The sequence below is a fragment of the Nesoenas mayeri genome (assembly GCF_963082525.1).
Source record: "Nesoenas mayeri genome assembly, chromosome: 4".
NCBI classification, from domain to species: Eukaryota; Metazoa; Chordata; class Aves; order Columbiformes; family Columbidae; genus Nesoenas; species Nesoenas mayeri.
Window position 1 is genome coordinate 53,770,591 of NC_137540.1, and position 12,268 is coordinate 53,782,858.

Genomic DNA, 12,268 nt, shown 5'->3' on the forward strand with positions numbered 1-12,268 from the left:
ACATAAAGAGAGACTGGTGTATGTCTTTGCCAGGAAAATAACCCAAATGTTCGGGCATTCAATTCTGAAGTTGCTGCTCTGTTTTAAACAAATAAATTTAAAAAAAGACCCCACCCACTGCTTTTGTGTTCACTGTTTAGCCCAATCACAACACTGCTGGAACAGGAGAAATTAATTTTCCATTGCCATTAAATGGAAATTAAAATAAGATAAACAGTGCTTTTGTAAACCAGCCTTGATAAGAACTTGACGACTAGATTGGTGTAGCTAAATGGAAAAAGAATTCACAATAATGGATATAGACTTAGATCATTATTCAGTTCAGAGAGGAAGATGTTTGAATTCCAGTGTAAAACTTGCTCAGAAGAAGTATTTCTTTTCATATTGATTTGATGAAGACAGAAAGTTGTCAAAAAGATTCATTTTTTCCACCTGCTTAATGTATTGCAACACATGAAAACACATAGTTCAATAATAACTAAATAATGGGGAAATTACAGTAATGTATGGGGAAAATACATCTGGAGGACAGCAAATGCCATTTCATACGCTGTCGGTAGATGGCACAAACATTTATATAAAATGTTTGGGCGTTCCTAAGTATTATTACACAGTAGGATAGAGTTACAGGAAGTTTCTTTTTCTCTTTTCCTCAGTACATTTTCTGCTTTTTCGGAGAGCAGGGATTTCTGGTGAGAAACTCTTCATTTTATTGATTTTATGTGGCTGCTAGTTAGCAGAAACTTTAATATTCTGCATCTTATTTGAAAATGAGCCATATTTTCCATAGAGGGTTATTAGCAAGTGTATGATGTACTTTCAATTGTATGGGTAAGAATTGAGATTAAAGTTGCTTATGTTCACTAAATTTATCCAAAGAAGCCGGCCAAATAGCAGTCTCTTGGTATTAGCACTGTACCCATAGTTAAGGGGGTCACAGTGATTTAATGGAAATAATTTTTCTACAGTTCAGGAACAGGTCTAACTTGATGATATTTCGTCCATGTGAAAGACATTTTTAACATTTGAGTTTTGTATTATACTGATAACTTGTGAAGTGCATGCCTTAATACTGAACCATCATAGCTCAATGCATTCTGTACATTTCTTATATGAAAGTTTGGTCAGTTTACAGTGGAAAAACTCTTAAAACCTGAATTTTGATCTCTTCTCTCGCTCTTTAAACACCAGGGCAATTTCTTGCTATGATCTTGGTTTGCTTACCTTACTGATTTTCTTCTCTGCTTGTATCTTGATGATGCTCTTTTTGTCAGATTTGAAGACTTGAGGATACTTTGGAATTAAGAGGGATGTGACTATAAAGGATAATTTTTCGAGTGTTAGCCCCCGAATCATGGGTCATGTGTTATAGCAGTTCTTAATTTTATTGCTTTGTAGCATATTCTAAAGAGAGTTTGAAAGTACTTGTAAATAATTTGACTGAATGCCAGGATATAGGAATGAGAAAGAAAATTAAGCACATGTGAAAGTATCATATCCTTCTTTCACCTAGTCCCTGGAGGTTGCTGAAACTTTGTCCTAAGAAGAAATAATAATTTGAAGGTAGCTTTTTTTTTCCTCCAGATTTCTCTTGAAGCTACGTATTTTGTTTGACTTTACACACATTAGTAGTGTTGCCCAAACAATTGGAAGAACAGGATAGAGGATGCTGATTATCTTTTGTTCTCTGCATATGCCCAAATGCCTTTTGAGGGTTTTGATAGTAAAACTGCATATAATTTTTCCAAATGGAAATCTGGAAGAAGTCTGGAAAAGTTTTGCCATATTGCCTTACTATTTCTAGATTATTTCCAAGCCTAGTTTCATGCATTCTTTACAAAAGAAGACCTCAGTGGACTAATTTTTTGTTATAATGTTGAGATTTCTTAATATAGATTGTGTTAGATCAAAGACAATGTACATTTTAGACCCAGTAATGTAATTCTAATGTAATTGTGGAATGGTTAATGGTACAGAGGATGTAATCCTCAAGATTGTAGCTTTAGTCCAACAAGTGACAGCTATTACTATCACATTGTAGAGTCACTAGAAATATAAACTCACAATTCAGCCATTTCAATATCAAGAAAAACTAAAAGCCAGTGCAGTCATGAATAAGCACTATGGAAAGCTTCAGACAACAACTACAATTTAAAAGTAATGGGAGGAAACGGGGAAGAATGAACAAAAGTATTTCAGAAATCTGGTAAACAACTTTAAATCAATCATTTTTACAGATGTAAAAATGTTAGCTAAGTTCTTACCAGTTCCTCTTTCAGAAACACAGTCTAATGGCTTTATGGTAATGTCTAAAAGGAGATTTAAGTCAGCATTCACAATGGCTGACTTAAACAAAGGGAGGCTGTCTACCCTGAACTCTTATATTAAGAAAGGAAAACTGTCCTTCATTATGGGAAATCAAAGCAAAGCCATGGTTGTGACATTTCTCTGAATTGTGTTTAAATAAACCTCTCACATCAGAGATGTTGGAGGTCAGTGTCCTTACATCTGGGATAGATTTTCTGTACAGAGGTTTTACAACTGGTGTTTTTTTGTGTAACACGCAGATCTTTTCAGTGTGTGTTTGGTGTCCTCTGTGTACATCTGACAAATCAGACATGGGGACATCCCACTTTCAGAGTCTAAATTCAGGAGATGCTCAAGCCCAGACAAGAAGTGAACTCTTGTGTGGGCTTCCCCATTGCATAAATATAGAACATCCTACCCCTTGCCCCGGTTTCCCCAGTTAAAATAAGAACTAGTGACCAATCCCAGCTGCCTAAAGATGTTCAGATTTTGATTCACTCTCTTGAACCTCCACCCTATGTTTCAGCCCACATTTTACAGTTACAAATCCATTTAAAAAAATTCTATGAGTCTAGTTCATATCCTTCAGGAGAGAGTCTAAGGAGAGAATGACCATGCTGACCTCTGGTCAAAGTCTGTTATACAGCATGGGAAGCCTTCATAATATTTTGAATCACAGCAGTAATTCTATAAGCAAGCAGCAAATTTTAGTCACATTTTTTCTAAGAAACAGACTCATTATAAATAAAATACAGCATATTTACCAAATAGAAATTTCAGTCGTGTTCTCTTAACAAAAAAATGCTTCTCCTGGATAATAACAGGTGTCTTCATTTTTTTTTTTGAGTCAAAGGGAGAGATGAGAAATCAGAACCTTAAAAATCAGTCTCTGTGATGGATCTTGAATGGCCACTTGATACAATGTGTTTTTTGTTTTCATTTGTTTGTTTTGCTACAGGATTAGAACAAAGATGGACAGATAAGAAAAGTGTTAAGCATCTCCAAGGAACTAGAAACCAGTGTGACAGAAAATATGAGATCTTTCAGAAACATTTTTCTTTATGAGTGCCTGTTTGCATTAACTTTTTGGAAGCATTGCAGCCTGTCTGTGGAAAACGAACTCTTTATATCTGCTTCTAATGATTTTCCAGAAGATGGTTCTGACAAAAAAATCAAGAGCCTGCCACTCCTGTATACAAGTAGTCATCAGTCCAAAGCTAATTTTGACTGGATTGTGATACAAAATACTACAGAAAGCCTGTCATTGTCAGAAATCACAAATAACAATGTAAAAAAATTAATAGCTTTATTATCTAACTTCAAACGAGGCTCCAGGTTACAAAATCTGACACTGACAAATGTGTCCGTGGACTGGGATGCTCTTACTGAAATTCTTCAGACTGTATGGCACTCATCCATTGAATACTTCAATATTAACAGTGTAACACAATTGTCAAACATCGAAACATATTACTTTGACTATTCAGGTACCTCAATGAAAGCACTGACTGTGAAGAAAGTTTTTATCACAGATCTGTACTTCTCACAGGATGACCTATACAAAATATTTGCAGACATGAATATTGCAGCCTTGACAATAGCTGAATCAGAGATGATACATATGCTGTGTCCTTCATCTGACAGTCCCTTTAGATACTTGAATTTTTTCAAGAATGATTTAACAGATTATGTTTTTCAAAGATGTGACAAATTAATTCAACTGGAGACACTAATTTTACAGAGGAATAAATTTGAGAGCCTTGCCAAGGTGAGCTTCATGACCAGCCGTATGAAATCACTGAAATATCTGGACATGAGCAGCAACTTGCTGCGTCACGATGGAGCTGATGTGCGATGCCAATGGGCTGAGTCTCTGTCAGAGCTGGACCTGTCCTCAAATCAGTTGACAGATGCCGTGTTTGAGTGCTTGCCCGTCAACATCAAAACCCTCAGCCTCCAAAACAATCAGATCGCCAGCGTCCCCAAGGGGGTGGCCGAGCTGAAATCCTTGGCAGAGCTGAACCTGGCATCGAACAGGCTGGCTGACCTGCCAGGGTGCAGCGACTTTAGTTCTCTGGAGTTCCTGAACATAGAGATGAATTTGATCCTCACCCCATCTGCCGACTTCTTCCAGAGCTGCCCCAGGGTGCGGGAGCTACAAGCCGGGCACAACCCGTTCAAGTGTTCCTGTGAACTGCAGGACTTTTTGCGTGTGGAGAGGCGGTCTGGGGGGAAGCTGGCTGGCTGGCCGGCGGCGTACCTGTGCGAGTACCCGTCAGCCTTGCGGGGAACGCAGCTGAAGGATTTCCACCTGAGCGAACTGGCTTGTAACACGGCGCTCCTGCTGGTGACGGCTCTGCTGCTGACGCTGGTGCTGGTGGCTGTCGTGGCCTTTCTGTGCATCTACCTGGACGTGCCGTGGTACGTGCGCATGACGTGGCAGTGGACGCAGACGAAGCGCAGAGCTTGGCACAGCCGCCCCGAAGGGCAGGAGACCGTTCTGCAGTTCCATGCGTTCATTTCCTACAGCGAGCGCGATGCGTTGTGGGTGAAGAACGAGCTGATCCCGAACCTGGAGAAGGGGGAGGACTGTGTACAACTGTGCCAGCACGAGAGAAACTTTATCCCTGGCAAGAGCATTGTGGAGAACATCATCGCCTGCATTGAGAAGAGCTACAAGTCGATCTTTGTGTTGTCTCCCAACTTTGTGCAGAGCGAGTGGTGTCACTATGAGCTGTACTTTGCCCACCACAAATTATTCAGTGAGAATTCCAACAGCTTAATCCTCATTTTGCTGGAGCCGATCCCTCCGTACATTATCCCTGCCAGGTATCACAAGCTGAAGGCTCTCATGGCAAAGCGAACATATCTGGAGTGGCCAAAGGAGAGGAGCAAGCGTGCCCTTTTCTGGGCAAACCTGAGGGCAGCTATTAACATTAACCTGCCAGTGGATGATGGAAAGAGATGTGGGGAAACAGACTGAGAATCTTTCTGATGAGATTTCTTCTGTTTTTTCTTGGTGAAGCAATAAATACATTTTGATTTCCATTGTTTGTTAATGTATTTAACATTTTGCTATAGAACCTTGTTTCTACATGGTTATCTATGCTGCTGTCTAACTGTAGGCAAAATTGAACTTACCTTACTGGAAGTCTCTTGAGATTGATGCAGAGATAGCAAATCACAAATGAGTTTGTATGTGGATTTTGAAATACAGCTTGAAATACTGTGGTGAATTTTTCTCAGCCAAATAAAGTCTGCAGCAGTTGGCATAGTTATGTGGAAAAGTGCTTGAGTTGCTGCAGAGTTTGCAGAACTGCATTAATCACAAGGCTTAAGCAGCTTGTTCACAGGACCCCTTTTACTAAAGCTAGTTTGCAAGAAAGAAAATTTTTCATCCTGAGAAGATGTCTATAAATCCAGAGCTTGAGATGGTTCCTGGGTGATGTTTTCTCAGCTTCAGTGAAGCTTAAAAGGGTAGGACCCAGATACAGGACTCTGTGAACATCCAGCACAGGTAGAAAAAAATGGCCATGCCACAAAAGAGGACTGAGTGAGAAAGAAAGTTTTGTGTGTGTGTGGTTTTGTTTTGTTTCTTTCTTAAAAAAAAAAAAAAAAAAAAAAAAAGGAAATAAAAAGGAAATATGAGCTACTTCTCCTTTTGGGTCTCATAGTTTGGGGCTAATAGTTTGGCACTGCTGTGAGGGAGCAGCGGTGAATTGACAATCAGAACTCTAATTTCCATCCTCTGATAGAATCCTGGTAACATTTTGATCCTGAGAGATACTCTGACCAAAGGGACTGAGAGGGTATCTACAGTGACAGAACTACCCTCACCATCATTTGCTATACCTTGAGAAACTCTGGACTTCTCTACCTCATGCTTTTTTTATTTTTTTTAGCTTTCTACTTTTTTTTCCCCCCCTTCTCATCCATATATCTTACTTTACGCTTATTTTTAAAAGAATCTGTCCTTTTTAGCCAAAAAAAAAGAGTATCTTTTGCAGCACAGCTATGAGTTCTGACCAGGAAAGCAATAACCCAGTCAGCAGCTGAAAAATTTTAGTGGCTCTTGGGACGTCAGGTAAGACCCTCTATTCACAGAGTCAGAAAGACAAGCTATGTTTACAGTATTTGCTCTCCTTTATAGAAATACAGCAGCCTCCTCTACCTGTGCTTATGCTGGTTTGGCTTCAAGAAACATGGCTGGGCTCTGGCACATATTCGCAACAGCCAAAGATGATGACAGCAAACTTCCTCTTTACCCCTAGAAGGGGAGGTGTTTGCCATCTGGAATACCTGACTTAGATGACAAGTAAGCGGCAAATTTTCCTTTTAGAAATATGTTTCAATGTGAAGATAGGAGAAGAAGGGATGTTAAGATGAAATGCTCATTTAGTATGTAATGTTTGCACTTTATTTCATTCTTGTCTGCCATTATTATTAACAGAAGATTTTAATTTTGATTTTTTTGTCCTAAGACCTAAACAGACTGAGGTTTCTTGGCTTGAAGTCTTGAACTGTGAGTGACCATGCATGATTTGTAGGGGAAAGGTCAAATTTAACACCTTTAGCTCTCTCATTTCACATAGCCTCAAAGTTAGTGTAACACACCTGTTACCAAATGGCAGGCATTTAATTCAGGACTGTGGGAACAAATGTTTTCTGTGATTCCTCCTTCCCCTCCATCTCATGCTTCAGTGTATGCCTCACTTAAGCCTTAGAAACTGAAGATGAACAAACTCAACTTGGTTTGCCTGTCTCTTTCATGCAGCCAGGGACAACTGGATTGTTGCATGGTGCCTTGGTTGAAAATCTTTGAAAGCCTTAGGGTTTTAGGTCAGTAGCCCTTGAAATTTCTGTAATACAGTAACATCCCCTGTTGTCTGGGAAGCTTTAAGAACTCATATGGCTTCTCTGTTGGCTGGAGGACAGAGAAACCCTCTGATAGTCAGAGAGTGCAGCAGGAATCCTTCCTGTTGCTCAGGTGGGAGCACATACCTATTGCCAGAGATCAATTCTTTTAGGAGCAGAAGGTTTTAGCAGTGGTTTGCTTGCAGCTTCACAAAGCACTTGGAACATGTGTGTCCTCTGGCAGTGTAGCTGATGCGATCATAAGCAGAAATATATAATTAAAGGTTTCTGATATATGTCCAAAATACTTGAGTGAATAATATTAGAAAGGGAGGTTTGTAATGAGCATGAGGAGCCATTAAAACTTGTACTTTGGAACCAGAAGCCCACATACTGGATAACTGGGTAGTGAGGTGGACTGTGAACTGACTGTAGGAAAGAAGCTGGAGAGTTGTGGTCAATGGGGCCGAGTCTAGTTGGAGGCCTGTATCTAGTGGAGTGCCTCAAGGGTCAGTACTGGGGCCAGTACTATTCAATATATTCATCAATGAGTTGGATGAGGGACTAGAGTGTGCTGTCAGCAACTTGACACCAAGCTGGGAGGAGTGGCTGACACGCCAGAAGGCTGTGCTTCCATCCAGCGAGACCTGGACAGGCTGGAGAGTTGGGCGGGGAAAAATTTAGTGAAATATAACAGGGGCAAGTGTAGAGTCCTGCATCTGGGCAGGAACAACCCCAGGTTCCAGTATAAGTTGGGGAATGACCCATTAGAGAGCAGTGTAGGGGAAAGGGACCTGGGGGTCCTGGTGGACAGCAGGATGACCATGAGCCAGCACTGTGCCCTTGTGGCCAGGAAGGCCAATGGCATCCTGGGGTGTATTAGAAGGGGGGTGGTTAGTAGGCTGAGAGAGGTTCTCCTTCCCCTCTACTCTGCCCTGGTGAGACCACATCTGGAGTATTGTGTCCAGTTCTGGGCTTTCAGCTCAAGAAGAACAAGGAACTGCTGGAGAGAGTCCAGCACAGGGCAATGAAGGTGATGAAGGGAGTGGAGCATCTCCCTTATGAGGAAAGGCTGAGGGAGCTGGGTCTCTTTAGCTTGGAGGAGACCGAGGGATGACCCCATTAATGTTTATAAATATATGTTATGAGGATGGAGCCAGGCTCTTCTTGGTGACAACCAGTGATAAGACAAGGGGTAATGGGTTCAAACTGGAACACAAGAGGTTCCACTTAAATTTGAGAAGAAACTTCTTCTCAGTGAGGGTAACAGAGCACTGGAACAGGCTGCCCAGGGAGGTTGTGGAGTCTCCTCTGGAGACATTAAAAACCCGCCTGGACATGTTCCTGTGTAGCCTCATCTAGGTGTTCCTGCTCCGGCAGGAATGATTGGACTAGGTGATCTTTTGAGGTTCCTTCCAATCCTTTACATTCTCTGATTCTGTGATACTATTAGATGTTTGTCCATGATATATGCCAGATAATTGACAAAACAGATATATGTACAATTAATTACTACAACTAGGTTCTCTGATTCCACAGGAATGAGTTTCTCAAGTGATACATATCAGAGTATTTCAAACAATTATTTTAGCCTCTACCATATTCTGAACACTTTCTGTAGTAATAGTTTTAGTCCACAAAGAAATTTTTCCTGTATGTGGGGCTATGTGTAGTCTCACAGCTCATGTCATCTGCTCTATCTGGACATTTTGAAAAGTAGCTGCCCTTTTCTGCGCACCCTGGTGATGTGAGTCTGGTTCTGCTCTGAAATCTCTAGCTACTAATGCACTCAGTTATCAGAAAAAGGGAGTGTGTAAATACACTCTGATATCAGATACTGTATCAGAGCAGGTTCCCGACATTTGACTAGTCATCTCGGTGACTAGCAGGAATGCTATTTTTACATACATAATAATATCAACAAACAAGATTGGTAACATGGAGGTTAAACACCTTCCAAAACCTAGAAAATGTGTAAAATGAAGTGAAATCATAAATGTTTTTGAGTAGTGTGTGGTATAAAGGAAACTGAACTGCAAGAGACTGGAAGTCCTGACACAATGTGAGTTGCCCTGTTGAGACCTCAGCTATTCTTTAGCTTTAGAAATGTTACAAAGCATCACCACTGAAGTTCAACTGCAGAGGGTTAGAGCAGGGAAAGGCGCTCAAGGGAAAGAATGAGACTCCGTGGGAGGTGAGGCATTCTGTTGAGGGCAAGGTTCAACACCTCTCTGAAACCCATGCTTTTACTCAGGGCTTCAGTATGGCTGTTTTTTCTTTCAGAAACATTTACCGAGATTGACTATAATGCTCATTTGTATTCACTGTTTGGTCAAGAGGAAGCAGCATTGATAAACCAATAAATGAGAAAGTTCTGTATTCTGCAAGGTGGCTCTGTATTACCAGTTTGGTTTCCACAGCTTTGGTCCTTGTGTCTATTTATGCCCAAGCAAAACAATCTTGGGCATAAATGCAACACAATTTCTGTTCACTTTGACTTGCGGTGGCATTTAGCCACTGTTTCACCCACTTGATGCTCAGGATTAAGTTGTGACAATGAGTGTTGCAGCTGAAGATAAGGTCCTCAATATGACCAAACGCTGGCTTTGCAACCTTTAATAGTTGTATTAACTTTTCATGGGTGCTTGGGTGAGTCCATCTGCTCTGGCTATGCTTTATCTCGGTGTTTCACACATGTAGGTTCCTTTCTGCAGTTCCAGTTGGAGAGATTCTTCACACCATTGGGCCTGGTGCTAGTACTGAGTAACTTCTGATACCCAACCAAGGGTAGCTGCAGTTCCTCTCTGGGTAAGTAATCACAACATACAGGCAGAAGTGTGAAATGTACCTTGAGGAAAGGCTGTTTTTGCAGATAGGTGCTCACTGATAGAATCAGCTGCAAAAAACCTCAGCACTATAAACTTCAGAAATGGAACAAGGTGTGTGCCTGAGTGCACACATGCTATGGAAAACATGGTGTTTTGCTGGTACATTTCAGGATGCATGAACAGAAATACATTGTTCCATACACCCATACATAGTTTTTGCCTGTCATCCAAAATGATTTAATCAGTAAACTGAAACCTGCCTCAAATGAACCTTTGCTGAATTGGTTAGTAAAAATAACATTATGCAATGTTCCTAATGATTTATCAGAGGTATTCAAGAGTATTAGTTTTATTTTAACTAGTTAAAATTTTTCTTTATGACAGACTGTTTATTTGAATATATTTTAAAGTCTCATATAGAAGCGTGGTAAGGAAATTCAGCATACTACAACTAAAGGTGTAGATATAATATCTTTGCTTTTTACAGCTGTATGTGCACTGGAGTAAATTCTAATGAAAGCTAATGGTGTGTTTGATTTTGTCCATGCAGCAAAGCTTTTTCATCGATCATATTGGAAGTAAAACTGCCACTGGTTTGCATAATTTTGATATTATTGTTCTGTCAACAAGTGCCTTAGTCTATTCATTTTTCACAGATTAACGCCCAGCAACGGAAACTTCTCCTTTAACTTGACAAGACAGTATCAGCTGACAAGCAGACTCTCGCTGCTTATTGAGAAACATTTGTGATCTGTGGTCTTATCTTGGGTCACAGATGTCTCAAAGTTTTCTGTAATGTATTACTCAGATTTGCTACACAAGGGAAAGTAGAATGGTTTGAGTTCAGTTTCAGTTCAAACTATCTTACTCATCAACCTCAAAATGAAAAACAGACATTTTCTTTCAGCAAAGGGTGAAATTCTTTACAAAATCGAAAAGGTTGCAAAATAAAAGTTTCAAAGGATTCCAGTGCAAACTTGAAATACAACTAGCACTGCTATCTAGAATAAGATTTCAAACTTCTCAGTTTCTTTAACTGAATCCCTTCCTGCCTTCAACTCTCCTCCAAGGCACTGTTTTGTTTTGGGGGGTAGAGTGAGCTCTAGACTGAGTCCAGAAGGGGCCCAGGTGCCCCCCATCGCCCTGGTTTGCTCATACGTGGAGAATTAATTACATACTTGTCGAGGGTTTTGATTGCGGGGGGACAATAAACCTGGCAGATGTATTGCTAACCCCTCCCTTCCCTCCTCCTTCCCCTTTCGGCCCCTCCCTCTCCCCCCTTCCCAGTAAGGACAAGCGATTGGGAGGGAAAGAAGGACAGAGAGAACAGAGTTGGAAAAGTTAAAAATGTTTTACTAACGCTACTAATAAGAACAGAGAAAATAATACAGAATAAACAAAACCAATCTTGAAAGTCTCAGCAACTGCAGAGCTGGCACCCAAAGTCCTGAATTGGACTCTGCAGTCAACTGGAGCTGGATTCAGTCTGTCACTAGGCTCCAGTTTGTAGGGACGACTAGCGAGGTCCTCTCCTAATGTTGGCCATAAGCAAAAGGGGAAAAACAGACAAGATCCTTGTGATCTCCCACTTTTATATGAAGTATTCATGTGAATGGAGTGCTATACACAGTTGGTCCATTTCTTGGTCACCTGTTTCTTGTTGCCCCTTGCGAGATGTGAATCTGTGCTTATCAATAACTTCGGATTCCATTGCTATGTTTACCAAAACATGTACCTGGTTCTCCAGGAAAATGCAGCTTATATGAAGGCTTTAGCTGACAGGCAAATTCACTAAAAGAGAAACTTGTTTTTTAACAAAACCAGGACAATACTTCATGATTTTAATCTTAAAATTCATTAAGATTAAATAAATCTTCATTCATTTATTCATCTGAGCTTCTTTCTTGCTTACTAATTAATCTTACTGGAGCGTACTGTATTAGTTTGGAGGCTTATGGTGGTGAGGTATTTGGTTTTGGTTATTTACATCTGCCTTTTCCATGCACTCACGCTCCGCTGATTTGCTCACTAGGCTCATGCCCCTGTTCAAAATGCTAATTGAATGTCTATGTTATTGAATTCCTCCATCCCCAGGTTGCCCTGTATTGCTGTATTCTTCATGGCTTCTTTATAGCTTTCATATCATCAAAAATGTTCTCTGTAGTTCATTTTTTTATAATATTTTGAAGGAAGCTACGGTGTGGGGTATCCCTGATAACCATCTGAGGCAACTCTGGTTTAAAGTTGACTGACCTGTAGAGGTTTTGAAGTGTGCCAGT

At 40.5% G+C, this 12,268-nt stretch overlaps 1 protein-coding gene across 1 annotated transcript; it reads left to right on the plus strand.

The window, feature by feature from the left end:
* Positions 1–3,098: 3,098 nt before the first annotated feature.
* LOC308039970 (toll-like receptor 1) lies at positions 3,099–5,290 on the plus strand (the record flags this gene model as incomplete). Its single annotated transcript, XM_080343753.1, has 1 exon — positions 3,099–5,290. Exon 1 carries the CDS (start codon positions 3,341–3,343, stop codon positions 5,288–5,290), a length of 1,950 nt encoding a protein of 649 aa, XP_080199879.1. The 5' UTR covers positions 3,099–3,340.
* Between the last annotated feature and the right edge of the window lie 6,978 nt (positions 5,291–12,268).